The following is a 13,871-nucleotide window of genomic DNA, read 5'->3' on the forward strand; positions in this document are numbered from 1 at the left end:
ATCCTATCCCAGTAGTCTTAATTTCGTCTGAACTAAAGAGGAAGATTGACATAAGGTTCAAGCAAGTGAAAAGCCACAGCTGACGATCGCCCCCCATGGTGCCATACCTCTTGAGAATAGACTTTTATTTATCCTGTTGAAGCTTACTATTAAGGCTCAGCCTTCAGAGGCACAAATGGCATCCCCGCGAGGGAGTACTGTGCTCATGTTTCTGCCTCCTAGTGGTACTCAGATTACATCAAACTTGTCACACTGACTGACATGAGAAGCCACAAGAGAGGAGATGCACAAGTTGAAACATTTTACTTTTATCTGCTGTGAAGAACTAGGATGTAGGCTAGTCATTAGTCAACCAGCAAAATTACCGACTATCAGTGTACAAAAATATCGGTCATTTGAAAAACTAAAAAGGAGCCACATAAATTACCATTTCAAACTATATTTTTTATTATATATTTCTGCCAACGCTTACAGCAACACAAGACTTTTGTCAGATGACACACATTGCACACTTAATACCCTTTTCTAATTCTCGACAGTACAGTAAGTTACAGTAGAGCACCAAGATTCACTACAACTCACAAGAAGCTACACAGAGGCTTCAGACACAGACACAGAAGGGATTGTTATTTTTCAGGAGCTAAAGCATACTTTGAGGAGGGCTTGATGCTTCACCGTGCCACAGATGACTCAGCGGTGGACATGGCAAGCGACTTTGCGTGGCATTTCAGTATCATGATTATGAGCGATGAACACAGAGGCCTGAGGGTGAAGGTGCATCTTAGATGGGGTGTCTGTAGTTCTTGCCGGCAAAACGGGCCTTGTCGCCGAGCTCCTCTTCAATCCTGAACAAGGGTGAGGACATTGTCAGAATGGCCGACAACTCCGCTTCCCCGATACCCACCACAATCATAGATTTTCAGGTGGACTTACCTGAGCAGCTGGTTGTACTTGGCCAGGCGCTCAGATCGGCAAGGTGCGCCTGTCTTGATCTGGAAACAGCCAAAGTTGATTGGACATTAAAAACTCTGATTCCTAATTTCTGTGCTCTGAAATGCCCTTATATGCCACAAGATGGTGCCAAAGCTAAGTTCAACCCAAATTCTTAGTACAGTCTCAGTAGCTTGTCATGTAAGGTCATGTACAATTGGAGTGTATATTTTTCAAAATCAAGTTAAGCCATTTAATTTGTTTGTGGGATCTTTACATTTCAACTATTAGTAAAGGCTGCAGTACCTGTCCAGTGCAGAGACCGACGACAAGGTCCGCGATGAAGGTGTCTTCGGTCTCTCCAGAGCGATGGCTGACCATCACACCCCAGCCATTGCTCTGGGCCAACTTGCAGCTGCCACACAAAAACACACACACAACATGAGCTTTGTTTCCAGCAACAAGACAGGACTTGACTGCAGTGCAAACACGTACGCCTGCAGAGACTCAGTGACTGAGCCAATCTGGTTGACTTTGAGCAGCAGGCAGTTGCAGGACTTTTGGGCCACGCCCTGGGCAATGCGCTTAGGGTTGGTGACGGTGAGGTCGTCGCCCACCACCTGGATGTCGGTGCTGGCTGTGAATTTGGACCAAGCTTCCCAGTCATCCTGATCAAAGGGGTCCTCAATGGACTCGACTGTGAAGGGTCAGGAGGCAATGATTAATACAGGGGGTGGGAAAACTTGGGGGATCAAGAGCTATGTTGGATTTTGGAAATGTCTCTCCTAGAACAAGTTTTAGGGGGACAAAATACAGTGTCTATGTAAATTATACATTTCTTTTTTTTTTAAAAGCGTAAATATTAGTTTAAATTTAATATTTATAATAAATCCATGTATCCATTAATTGAATCAACAAAGTTTGCAGGAGTGCTGGTCCCATCCCAGCTGTCTTAAGGCAGTGGGTAGGGTTCACCCAGTAAAATTCACACTGATATTCTAATTTTATGGTCATTGAAATTAGCTACTTCAACATATATATTTTACTGTTTTATTTACAAGTTGACCAATTATCAATTGATACATTTTAATTAACACGTTAAGGAGGGAAAAAAACAATTCACACATTTTTCATGTCCTGAACCCAATTTGTTTTGGCTATGTAGATGCTCAGTTACCCGTCAAATATACTCTTATTGTTTAATTTGCTGTGCTTGTTGTCATTTCCTGAAAATGATCAAAACGGACTTAGACGATTAAGTAATGTGACCAACAATGCGAGAAATGCATCATAAAAAGCCCTTCTTTGTCTGACCCTTTTGTAGCATCACAATTTTTTTGGACCTTGCTGGCATTAAACCCGTTACAAGACGGAGAACAAGAACACAACATGGCTATCACCCACCGGGGTAGTCCTTAACGAAGCTCCTGTAGAGGTCAGCCAGCTTGTCGGAGGAGATGTAGCGGCTAGGGTCATCAGGAGACTTGAAATCCAGGTCGTACTTGCCCGCCTTGTAAAACTCGGAGGCGGCCACGTCCATGCCGATGACAATCTTGTCAGTGTAGCCGGCCTTGGCGATGGCATTCTTGAGCAGATCCAAAGCTTTCAAATAAAAATGAAAAACGTAAGAATTCAAGCCTGATACAGATTTACAAATTTGCAGACAAATGACCTACAACTGTTTTTGGTGCTTGCCATTTTAACAACAAATGCACTCCAGTCGAGGTCTTTATTTAGCGACCATAAGTCGGCGGAGGAGTGACATAATAAACCAAATAGCTCCCTGCAGGCCACTTTTAAATGCTTTGTAATTAACGCTTTCCTCTCACCTTCCTTGTTCTCCAGGATATTGGGTGCGAAGCCGCCCTCGTCCCCTACATTGGTGGCGTCCTTGCCATATTTCTCCTTGATCACGTTCTTCAGGTTATGGTAGACTTCAGCACCAATGCGCATGGCCTCCTTGAAGCTGCTGGCACCCACGGGCAGGATCATGAACTCCTGCATGGCCAACTTGTTGCCGGCGTGGGAGCCGCCGTTGATGACGTTGAAGGCCTAAAGGGAAACCCAACGAAGACGTGACCCGGAGCAGAATACAGTTTGTGACTTGGTTTCAATAAAGTTTAGGAAAAACTGACTCAGACGATGTCAAACAGAGTATTTTTTTCCCTCTCTTGATTAAGTAATTTATCTCACAGGCACGGGGAGGATGACTTGTTGGTTTCCAGCCAGGTCAGCAATGTGGCGGTAGAGCGGCACCCCTTTCTCAGCTGCACCAGCCTTGCACACAGCCAGGGACACGCCCAAGATGGCATTAGCACCAAATTTAGCTGAGGGAAGATATAAACACATACAATTTGTTTTCTCTTCAGCAGGTTTGGGTCTACGGAGTAGAGGATCTGCGCATCTTACACTTATTTTCTGTTCCATCCATGTCCAGCATCAGCTTGTCAATCTTCTCCTGGTCCGTAACGTTTACAGCCTGGATTATGAATAAACACATTAAAGAGAAGTCAACCCCAAAATTTTCTTTGTAATATGTTTTGTAGAGCCCAACACAGTGTTCCGATTGATGTTTTGTTTGTGGAATATAAATTAAACAGGAAAAATTCACCTGCTTTATCCATTTTACGGGCAGCCATTTTGCCACTTGCTGTCGACTGCAAATGACAGCACAGTTGCCAAGTCTCAGGTTACAACCAATCATGGCTCAGCTTCAGAAAACTGGTGAACTGTAACAAGTTGAGACCTGGCAAGTCATTTTCAGTCGACAGCAAGTGGCAAAATGGTCGCCCTCTGAGATTGATAAAAGCAGGTGGATTTTGTCTGTTCAATTCATATTCCACAAACACAATATTGATCAGAATTTTTAGGCTAGAGGCAGCACATACGCCTTATTAAAAAAATTATATAAAAAAAAAAGTAAAACATTTTTTTAATGTAGATTTCCATTCAAAAACGCAAGGCACCATGTTAATTCTAAGTCAATATTGCGCAACATACACAAAGTTAGGTTAGTCACAGCATTTCATGGTTAAAACCCCAAAACTTAAAACCAATTAATCTATCTGTTACCAAATGGCTAACTCATGCATCCACTAAGACTTGTCGGTGCATTTACGGAATTATTATTAAGGATGTGATGTGCGGTAGGTAGTATGAGTCGGACAATAAATGGTCCTACCTTGTTAACCAGTGCAGGTGCAATTGTTTTATTGATATTGTCAACAGCTTTTGAGACACCTGCAAAGGACAAGCAGACCATAACTGACCCATGCTGAGGAAGACCATGCAGAGCATGGGAGGAAGATCACCTCGGCACATGCTCATATAAGGACCTTGCAGTAGTTTTGACAAGGAAAACAAAGAAGCTAACCCCAGTAAAACCTCAGCAATTGACATAGTATATGCATGAATGACGCGGAACGCTATAGTCTTGAAAATCCAATCCATTTCCTAATATGACATCATTTATAGGCAGAATGATGTATTCCTGGGTTACTGGGTATTCGACCTATGCTGCGCGATTTCATTTCATCTTATGTGGAAGCAAGTTGCGTCACCTTACTGACAAGGCTAGATTGCAGGTATTGCCAAATTCAGTGTCACCAAAAGTGCAATACCATAGCCTTTTGCGGTTTCCTTCCACTATTGGTATCTGTGTCACAAGGTCTATTGTGTTGAAATGGATAACCTTCTACAATGCAGTTTCTAATAATCTGTGAACATCCGTTAGTTCCTGCCAAGGTTAGTTTCACGTGGAAATTCCATTCTTCATGCTTCTGCGCTTTGCAATATGTTAGTTACAGCCTTTATTCCACACTTTTGTTTACCTGGTTACACAATGCAGGGCCCAAGAATTCATTAACATATTTTACTGCTCTTTTGACTCCTAACAAGAGGAAGACGGAAATAAAAGTGGTCATAAGATACGAATGTGACATTTGTGAGAAAGGAGTGAAGTCAACAGGTGGTCTAAATTATTATTATTTTTTTTTTTTTACCTTTGCCCATGTAGCGAGTTTTGTCATTGTCACGGAGCTCCAGAGCCTCGTAGATTCCTGTGGAAGCACCGCTGGGCACTGCAGCTCTGAAAAGACCTGGGCAGTCCAGACAATATTTGTTTTCATTACTTAAAAAGCGCTGCGTCATGCCCAAAAGGAGTGCCTGGAAATGAATGTGAAGTCCAAACATACGTTATTTATGAGAGGCATTTCAAAGTACAATGCAAAAGTGATTTTTGTCGGTGAGACTCAACAAGGTGCCAATCCCCTCTGCGGAGACAAAAGGACCATGTGAAGGGAGAATTGTGCTGCTGGCTGTGCTGCATTGCGCTATTATGTAACAGGGCCAGCCGGGGGATCAACTGAGCATCTGTGAAAGCATGTCAATCTATTGAGTTTGCCCAGTAGACCAACATGAGCGGAATTTAATGCTTGGAGAGGAGGGGGCAGGGCAGCCATGCAAGCCAACAGCGCAACTTTGCGAAACAATGTGTGTATTTCTTTAATCGAGCTGGTCCTTTACAGCTTAGCATAGCTGCTGAAATGCAATCACAACTGCAACATACACGATAGGGAGGTTGCTTACGTAAGCGGCTCATATGATAGACATGCCGTCATCTAAGATGCCTGAATGGCTGCCTTGAAAGGGAATTCCCTAATGGAGCAAAAAGGGAAGGAAGCCGTTTACAGTTAACGGGGAGCACTCAGCAGCCGTTCATTCCAAATGAGAAGGGAAACAAAGTGGCGAGCCATGTATTGAGGGCCTTCCATGTCAGTGGTCATTCAGGTTGCCTCATTGACATTCCATGGACTTTTCATGGAGTCGAGTCTTTTGTTTCAACCTTCAATGTGGTTTAGCAACCAAATACAAGGTAGCATCCGCTCAGCATTATCATCATGTCCACTCAGCTGTAATAACAATCATTTATACAAGATGGCTGCAGTGAACCAAATATTCACTTCAACATTTGGCTCATGCATCCAAGCTACTGTAACTGTGCTCTAAGACAGGAATCATGACAGTGACACGGAACTGTGAGGCCATGGTGATACTATTACATGAGCTATTTTCACATGCTCAACATTGAGCTCACCAAGAGGATCTGAAACTGGTAAGTGGAAAGGGTAAGAGCTAGAAACAAATTTTTCCAAACTGCAAAGAAACTATTAAGCGGATCAGGTTTTTGTTCGACGCAAATCATAGGTAGGTGTTTGCTATTTGTCATTACAAGCACAGACACAATAATAATTTCTCAATGTGCACCACATTTATTTACTGTGAAGATTGTGTCACACGTTAAGAGACTGACGATTAATGATCTAAAGCTTTTGGCGAGAAAAACGTCGTGAGACAGTTAGTTTTACCCTACTGATAATGTGTCGTCGAGGTTAATAACGTTTTATTAGTTATTTTATTACTCTCCTGATAACAATTGTTCCTTTTCATATCACATTTTATGCTAATGGTCAGAATAAAGGGAAAGTTTCCTTTATTCAATTAGTTCTTTGTTGCATGACTCATGTAGTAGATGATTTATGTACATAGATTTTGCAATCTTCAATTTCATAAAATGTATTTTTCCAATACATCGATTATCACATCGACCACTGTGGCTATAAGATGTGACTACAAAAACAGAAAGCAAAAAATGTCAGGGAAGGCCTTCTAAAACATCTGAACTTCAGTTTGAGGTCAGTCAAATGGCGTTTTAAATGGTGGAAGACTCCCGTTTAACACAAGCTTGAATATGGTTGGTGAATTCTAAAATTTAAACACGACTTTCGACGTTACTGCAGGTAGATACTTAGACGATACGACAATGCAACATAAACCGTTTCGAGTGTGCAGTACCTTTCTTGGTGTACAGGTCAACCTCCACGGTGGGGTTGCCACGGGAGTCAAAAATTTCACGAGCTAGAATCTTCAGGACGGACATGGTTGCGATGGATCTGGAGACACAACAACAGGTTGAGAGGTCAGCACAATCTTGTCTGGTTATCTATCTCATAGTAATAAATACAAATCACATTTGAAAAGCCAAAACAATGTTTTGCCTATCCTATTCGATACGTTACCATGGGCTATGCGTGTCAGCACTGAGAGAAGTCTGCTCAGAGAAGCAGATGTACGAGTCATAGTGAGGTGTGGCTTGACTAAATACATATGCTTAGTCTGGATGCCAAAAAGATTGCAAAATGTTTGCGAAATTCCATGGAGGATAAAAAACATTATGCAATTGGCACAAAACCTCAACATCAATAGTATCTTTAAATTGATTAGGTGGCCTAGCCAGAGTCACGATTTTATCTTACTTTCCTCATGTTAACCCCCATGTTTCTTATATGAATAATGGCAGTCACAGATCCAGACTTTTTGGCCCAAGGGTTCACTGTGCCAATATTGATTTATCAAACCGTCTCTGCCTACTCTGAATGCATGAAGGGATGCTAATGCAGCGTTCCCTTGCAGCGCTCTCTTTTTATGCTTTTTATAAACTACAAACCAGAAGTTTAGAAAATACACTAGAATTTGTTAAAAGTGATAAAATAGGCCCCCTGTATTGATATCCGGGAACATCAATTGTGCAGCCATCCTTTTTCTTCAATCATTTTTTTTACTGACAGAATTATTACACAACTGAATCATCTCTTCACTCTAACCAGAGCAAAAACAAAAGATCAAAATCTTTAACAAACAGTGACAAAAATAGTTCTGTTTCATTCTGCCAATGAGTATAAATCAAAGAGAGAACACCTTTTAACTTGTCAAATACATTCAAGACTTTGCCTAATACTGTATAGTCATTATCATGTCATTGCAACAATAAATAAGGTGTTGTCCCAATCGTTTCCTCGAGTTTGCATAATTTTGGGATTACTGCATGATCATTGCAGGAAGCATAACAAAATGGCAGCACAAAATGGCAGCCGCAAATAAACCATCATGCATTGGATTTAAGTGCAATGCAGCATTCATACCATCTTGTTTGGAGTGCACAAATAAATGCTCGATATGAATCTTTCTTGGGTTAAAAGAGCAATGGTATTTGAATTCGCAAGGAAGGCGCTTTTAAAAGTCGCAAAATAAACGTGACACCCAAATACCGAGCGTACGTGTCTTTTCTGAAGTTTTTACTGTATGATCTGTGGAAAGAAGCCTCAAACATACAGTAATTCGCTACAGTCAGTAATACGATTTAAAAATGATTCTGGTCGACACGCCCCCCAGCCAGTTTGAATGCGGCAAGCAACTGGTGTCGCTACTAAAAATGTCCGAAACGCTGCCATGTTTTGCATTCAGACGTTCCGCAACATACTGAAGAGACTGCGGGAAGTTTGCAACATGACGCCCGTTTCTGACACCCACCGCAGTTCTCAAAAAAAAAAAAAAAAGTGGGGGCTTGGGGGGGGGGGGGGGGGGGGGGGGATCCTTGCCAGCTGATGCCATCGTTTTAAAAATAGTCGCCGGAATACAAACGACTCCACCACGGTGCCCACCGAGGAGCATAAACTGAATCCAGACACGGTCCTCGACACGACATACAATGAATGGTCAAGGGCAACACTTAAAAGTGTGCTTTGACGATGATGGAAAACGCAATACCGTTCGCAGTAATACACATTGAAAAGAAATGGTACAATAGAAAAATGTCAATCTGATAGTTGAATCAAAACGGCTGTTGCAAACACCAAATGACGTCGTCAAGAGGATTTTGAAGTTACCTTTCAGGCCTAACTGTGTGCAAGGACGGTGCTGTCTGAGGCTGTGTCGTGCAGGAAAGCAGACAAGGGGAAGGCGTTCGTGACGTGCCAGACTCGATGATAAGTGGACCGCATCGACGCAGAACCGAGCCGCGGAGCCACGCCATTGGCTGGAGCCACGTCACGCGGGACACGACTGCGAGGTGGGGCGCACGTTCGCCATGGATGGAATCAGGAAGATGCGCAAGTAACGAACGTGAGATGATACGGACCTAAATTTATCTACGTAGATTTGTCTTTTAGCGCCAAATCTTACGTTGACGGGATCGCCATATTGGATGTGTAATTGGCGTATATTACCCCTTACATTTCTCCAGCGAGTCAAACCCTAATTTAGTAAAGTATCTTGGGTTGTGGGAGACATTGTCCAAATTCAACACAGTCACAATGTAAAACTCTCCAGCTCGTTCATGAAATTTTGAGCACTATTTTCATCATGCCCCGATTGTTCATGACAAAATAAAAAACAAAATCCCATTTACCTAATTTGTATAACTTGCTGTAACTACATTGCTCTGACAGTTGTGAGGTGCTTAGTGAACTTTACACATTCCATGTCAATTTCAGAAATTTCAGAATTTCAAAGATACATTTTATCATGCCCCAAATTCTCAAAACGATTTCTTAATCTTTTTCACAATGCCAACATTTTCATAACAATCATGGATTGTTACATAAGCAACCTCCCTATCGTCTATGTTGCAGTTGTGATTGAATTTTCATAACAATCATGGATTGTTACATAAGCAACCTCCCTATCGTGTATATTGCAGTTGTGATTGAATTTTAGCATACACATTGCGTCACAAAGAACATAAGTATAAATACGCCTCCAGAGCGTGCCTGATGGGAGAGGCCTGTTCTAATGACCGCCACACGCCCCAACACCCAGAAGGACACTAAATCCAAAAACCTCAAAGGCATTGAGGGGGGGAGATCTGCCACATCCAATATAGCGGACACGCTGATGTATCGCAGTAACAGACCAACCAGCTGATCTACGGAAGCAATTTTTAATCTAGTGAAACATGGGAAGTGTAGTTTTTTTTTTTTTTTCAGGCTAGAGGAGCTACGTGCAGAGAGGCGACGCAGGATGGGGGCGTGCAGTGAGGCAGTGGAGTTTTTTTTTTTGTTTTCCCCCTTGGCGCAATCGTTGATCACGTGTCTTTCGTGGTCACGCTTGAGGGGCATTGACACTTCCTTTCCCACGAAGTGACTGGCGTTTTGGAAAATACACACTATGCACTGTGCTAACTGCATCCAAAAACAACCCGGATGAAAACCAATGAAACCGCTCTCGTATGTTTACATAAATCTATCTGGAACATCCATTCATTGTTTTAAGCTGTCAAAAAATGCGGGATGGATGGGAGGAGTTAAAATGTCTGCACCCATTCAGGAATGTTGGCATAGAAAATGACAATGAAGAAAAAAGTGAATTAACGAATGCGAAAACAATTCGTAAGATTTTTTTCTTAGTGAGCTTGACATGGTAAAGCGGGAATGCGGAGGAAGATCGTGAATACGATTAAGCTCTTAATTTGGCCACTTTATAATTGTGAATGTTTGGGGATTTGGGTAAGGGTAATAGTCCGAATGGTGATATTCAGAAGTGGAAATTGTTTGAATCGCTTCATTAAAATGAAGTATATTGGAAGTACAAGTTAAATTTGGAAAATGTCTATAGTTTTTCCACTCGTACGCCTGCAAGCTTTTTGACTGCAGCAGTTGTCATCCTGGACTTTTTGTGTAACTGCGCCATCTGCAGTCCAATTGTTCGTGGTGACGCAAACATTGAAAAGAGAAGTAGGGGTTACTTGGCAGGGGGTGGTTTTGCGCATTCCTTTAAAACTGTGGTTCTCAAACATTTTGAGGTCCTTAGAAAAGAGATATATTTCCTAATCGTAATACCGATTCAGCCTAACCAGCATCTGTACCACTAAATGCCATACGAATGAATAGCTTGCCAATTTCCTGTGAAAAAAAGCATATACGTAGTTACAATAACAAATAAATATTTATTAGGAGAAAAGAAAGAAAGAAATCCAGGATACAAGCGGCCGAAATGAGTTTCCTCCACAGGGTGTCCGGGCTCTCCCTTAGAGATAAGGTGAGAAGCTCGGTCATCGGGGAGAGACTCGGAGTAGAGCCACTGCTCCTCCACGTTGAGAGGAGCCAGATGAGGTGGATCGGGCATCTCATCAGGATGCCTCCTGGACGCCTCCCTGGGGAGGTGTTCCGGGCATGTCCCACCAGTAGGAGACCCCGGGGACGACCCAGGACGCGCTGGAGAGACTATGTCTCTCAGCTGGCCTGGGAACGCCTTGGGACCCCCCGGGATGAGCTGGATGAAGTGGCTGGGGAGAGGGAAGTCTGGGAGTCCCTCCTAAAGCTGCTGCCCCCGTGACCCAACCCCGGATAAGTGGAAGAAGATGGATGGTGTTAGGTTACGGATTCTAGTTATTGATCTGACTCCAAATTGCGATCAACACTTAACACATAAATTGCTATGTCCTAATCCACACACTGGCGCACCTAACAATTTTGCGAGTTCGTTCTGTCAAAGAGAAGACCAGTAGATCAATTAGACCAAATTTACCAATTATTTATTCCTGACAAAGCGCACTAATACAGGCCTGGGTCCCGGGTCCCTCACACTAAAACTCGTGCGTTTTTGTGACCACCAAAAGACGACACATTCTTCCGGGTTGCCCAGTTTTAAAGAAACACAATATGAATATTAAAGCATGCAAAATATTGTGAGATGATTGGTCGATGGCCATCTCCTCCCCGTGTCGGTGCTATCGCGGAGGTCAGGTGGTTGGATTTTCCCGCGAAGCCCGAGCCACATAGACGTGCTGTTGTTCTCATTCCTCAACGACCTTGAGGTGTTCTCGTCCGGTACTCCCTGTCTGGGCCTATACACAACACTTCCAAGAAAACAAGTTCATGCAGTTTGCCTGCACATTCTTCGCCCCCCACCAATCCACACGAGCACTCCAATACTAGATATTAATATGATTATAAGTTTAACACAACCTTAAAAAATATGTTTGCAAACTCCCAAAAGCACATTTCCCTTTAATGGATGGAAAGTTGTAATAATATTAGAATGCATGGCTAGTAACATAAATATCCTGAGATTGTTTTGCTCTTTCATTTATGAGATTGTATCACAAAGTAAATCCTGGACATTTGTGATGCCGGTAGAAGAGAAATGGACAGCTATGAATCAGCCCAGTGGTGGCAGAGGTGCTACTTTTGCCATCAATCTGCAAAATGGTCAGGATCATCTTCAGTGGTGTGAAACAGTCGGTCATCACCATAAGGCAGCATGGGCGTGTGAGTGGACAATCATGACCCAGCTGTCTCATGCTGACAAAAGGTTCTGTGCATACATTTCTACAGACAGAGTGAGGCAAGCTGCTTGGAGGTGGCAGAAGATGTTTTGCCATTTGGCACCCTCAGTCCGTTGCATATTTACATTTCTGGTACCTCAGCAAGAGCAAGTCATCCACACAAACATTGACTGTTTCTTGAAAATTCCTTCTTCCTTCTGCTGAGAGGACCTGGATGTGAGTTTAGGCTGTGGTTGAACTTAAACGCACATCGGCTTTAGTGTTGTGAAACGTGTGGCCAACAACAAGTAAGGCTCCTATGCTCTGATTTGACCTGCTAGCTCTCAACAACGCACACTAGCAAAAGAAGAATGGACGGATACACCTAAACTGTAATTAGGCAGGGAACCTGCGTCCATACTTAGAAAATCACTGCTCAGAATGCTCATTGAACTAATGTATAGCAAAATTCTCTTGCATCTCATGTCTTTGTCTTTCGGGGCATTTCCAACGCACACTCTCGTCACAGTCCATCTTTTTGGATTGAATTGGGACAAAATAATAGGTAAATTGATTTTGTCAATATAATAAAACAAAAATGTCAACTTTTTTCCTGATAGCTTTAACAAAATTCTATTTAATCAAGAAACATTAACACAACATCACAAATAATTAATTGTAACTCGTAACACAATAGTTTTGTAATAGATTATTTTATTATTAACAAATAGTTTTTTTTTTTTTCATTCTATTTGACCTGATCTACAATTAATTCCTTTGTTTTTAAACCAAAATTGATCTTTAAATTTTGCCCATGTTCTTTGGACGATAAATCTTATACAAAACCGGAAAACAACTGGATTCAATCAGAGGCCACAAGCTTCCAGTGCAATATTGAGGGTCTTAACTCAAGGTGCGCTCTTTGATCATTTTGTAATTCAATCTCTTTCCACACATAAAAATACACGCACACACTTAGACACATGTGTGGGCCATATAAAGCCTCTTGGAATTTGTTTTTGTTGTAGTATTACTTTTATTTGAATCTTTTAGAGTAGGGTGGTGTAAAGGTTACCAACACAGGAAAATGATCAATTTATTTTAGAGTGTTAAGATTACACGATCTTTTTATGTTATACAGGGCTGAGAACCTTTTTTTCTTCCTACTCCTTTTTGGACTGCTGGTGTTAGTTATGCTTCTAAAGTTCCAGCAAGCTTCCAGCTTAGCTCCAGCCATCCTATGTGGCATTTTGTAAGGAATCCCCGGGCTTGCTGGAGGACAACGGCTCCCTCAAAAACATGCACATTAGTGTCACCCAAAATGTTAAATTGTTCTTTGTTGTGAAAGTAATTATGAATGCTTTTTTATCTATGAGGGCAAACAGGGTGAGTGACAACCGATCCTGGGTGTTGCCTGCTTCTCACCCAAAACCACTGATGAGTAACAGGATCCACTTTGCATCTCATTTCCCCCAAAAAAACCTAAATGCAAATGAAGTAGTCTCATTTCATTAAATACACATTTGACTTGAATATTTTCATAACAAATTATATCAAAGTCAAAGTCAGCTTTATTGTCAATTTCTTCACATGCCAAAGACACACAAAGAAACCGAAAATTCGTTCCCCGCTATCCCACGGTGACAAGACATGGCACACAATAGACAATCAAGTAAACAGCGTGCTGAATAAATAATGAATAAATAACACAACAAATGAATAAGAGGAGCAAAAAGGAGCAAGTGAGCGATGTAATTGTTTATTAAATATTAACTAATATGTGAATTTGCGGCTGCCAAACTGCAAGTAAACATCATCTGGTTAGGAGGCACGTAATCCT

The 13,871-nt window shown here is 42.0% G+C and overlaps 1 protein-coding gene across 2 annotated transcripts; it reads right to left on the reverse strand.

Annotated features, from left to right (window-relative positions):
- Positions 1-423: 423 nt before the first annotated feature.
- On the reverse strand, positions 424-8,822 carry eno1a (enolase 1a, (alpha)). Of its 2 annotated transcripts, none has more exons than XM_049755388.1 (12): positions 8,655-8,822; positions 6,784-6,881; positions 4,932-5,027; positions 4,112-4,170; positions 3,340-3,409; positions 3,124-3,257; positions 2,760-2,982; positions 2,335-2,532; positions 1,426-1,627; positions 1,237-1,345; positions 934-992; positions 424-845 (listed from the first exon to the last, which is right to left on the reverse strand). In XM_049755388.1, exons 1-12 carry the CDS (start codon positions 8,798-8,800, stop codon positions 782-784), a joined length of 1,458 nt encoding a protein of 485 aa, XP_049611345.1. In that variant the 5' UTR covers positions 8,801-8,822; the 3' UTR covers positions 424-781. The 2 variants fall into 2 exon arrangements, with proteins under 2 accessions (XP_049611345.1, XP_049611346.1); XM_049755389.1 differs by lacking the exon at positions 4,112-4,170 and adding an exon at positions 4,761-4,819.
- Positions 8,823-13,871: the final 5,049 nt, after the last annotated feature.

The sequence above is a fragment of the Syngnathus scovelli genome, chromosome 2 (genome assembly GCF_024217435.2).
Source record: "Syngnathus scovelli strain Florida chromosome 2, RoL_Ssco_1.2, whole genome shotgun sequence".
NCBI classification, from domain to species: Eukaryota; Metazoa; Chordata; class Actinopteri; order Syngnathiformes; family Syngnathidae; genus Syngnathus; species Syngnathus scovelli.

Coding starts and splice junctions, on each gene's coding strand:
- eno1a (XM_049755388.1), bottom strand. CDS start 8,800: ATGGCGTGGCTCCGCGGCTCGGTTCTGCGTCGATGCGGTCCACTTATC. Junction 5,028..6,783: donor TGACCTGTACACCAAGAAAG/GTACTGCACACT, acceptor TGGACTGCCCAG/GTCTTTTCAGAGCTGCAGTG. Junction 1,628..2,334: donor CTTCGTTAAGGACTACCCCG/GTGGGTGATAGC, acceptor GACCCTTCACAG/TCGAGTCCATTGAGGACCCC.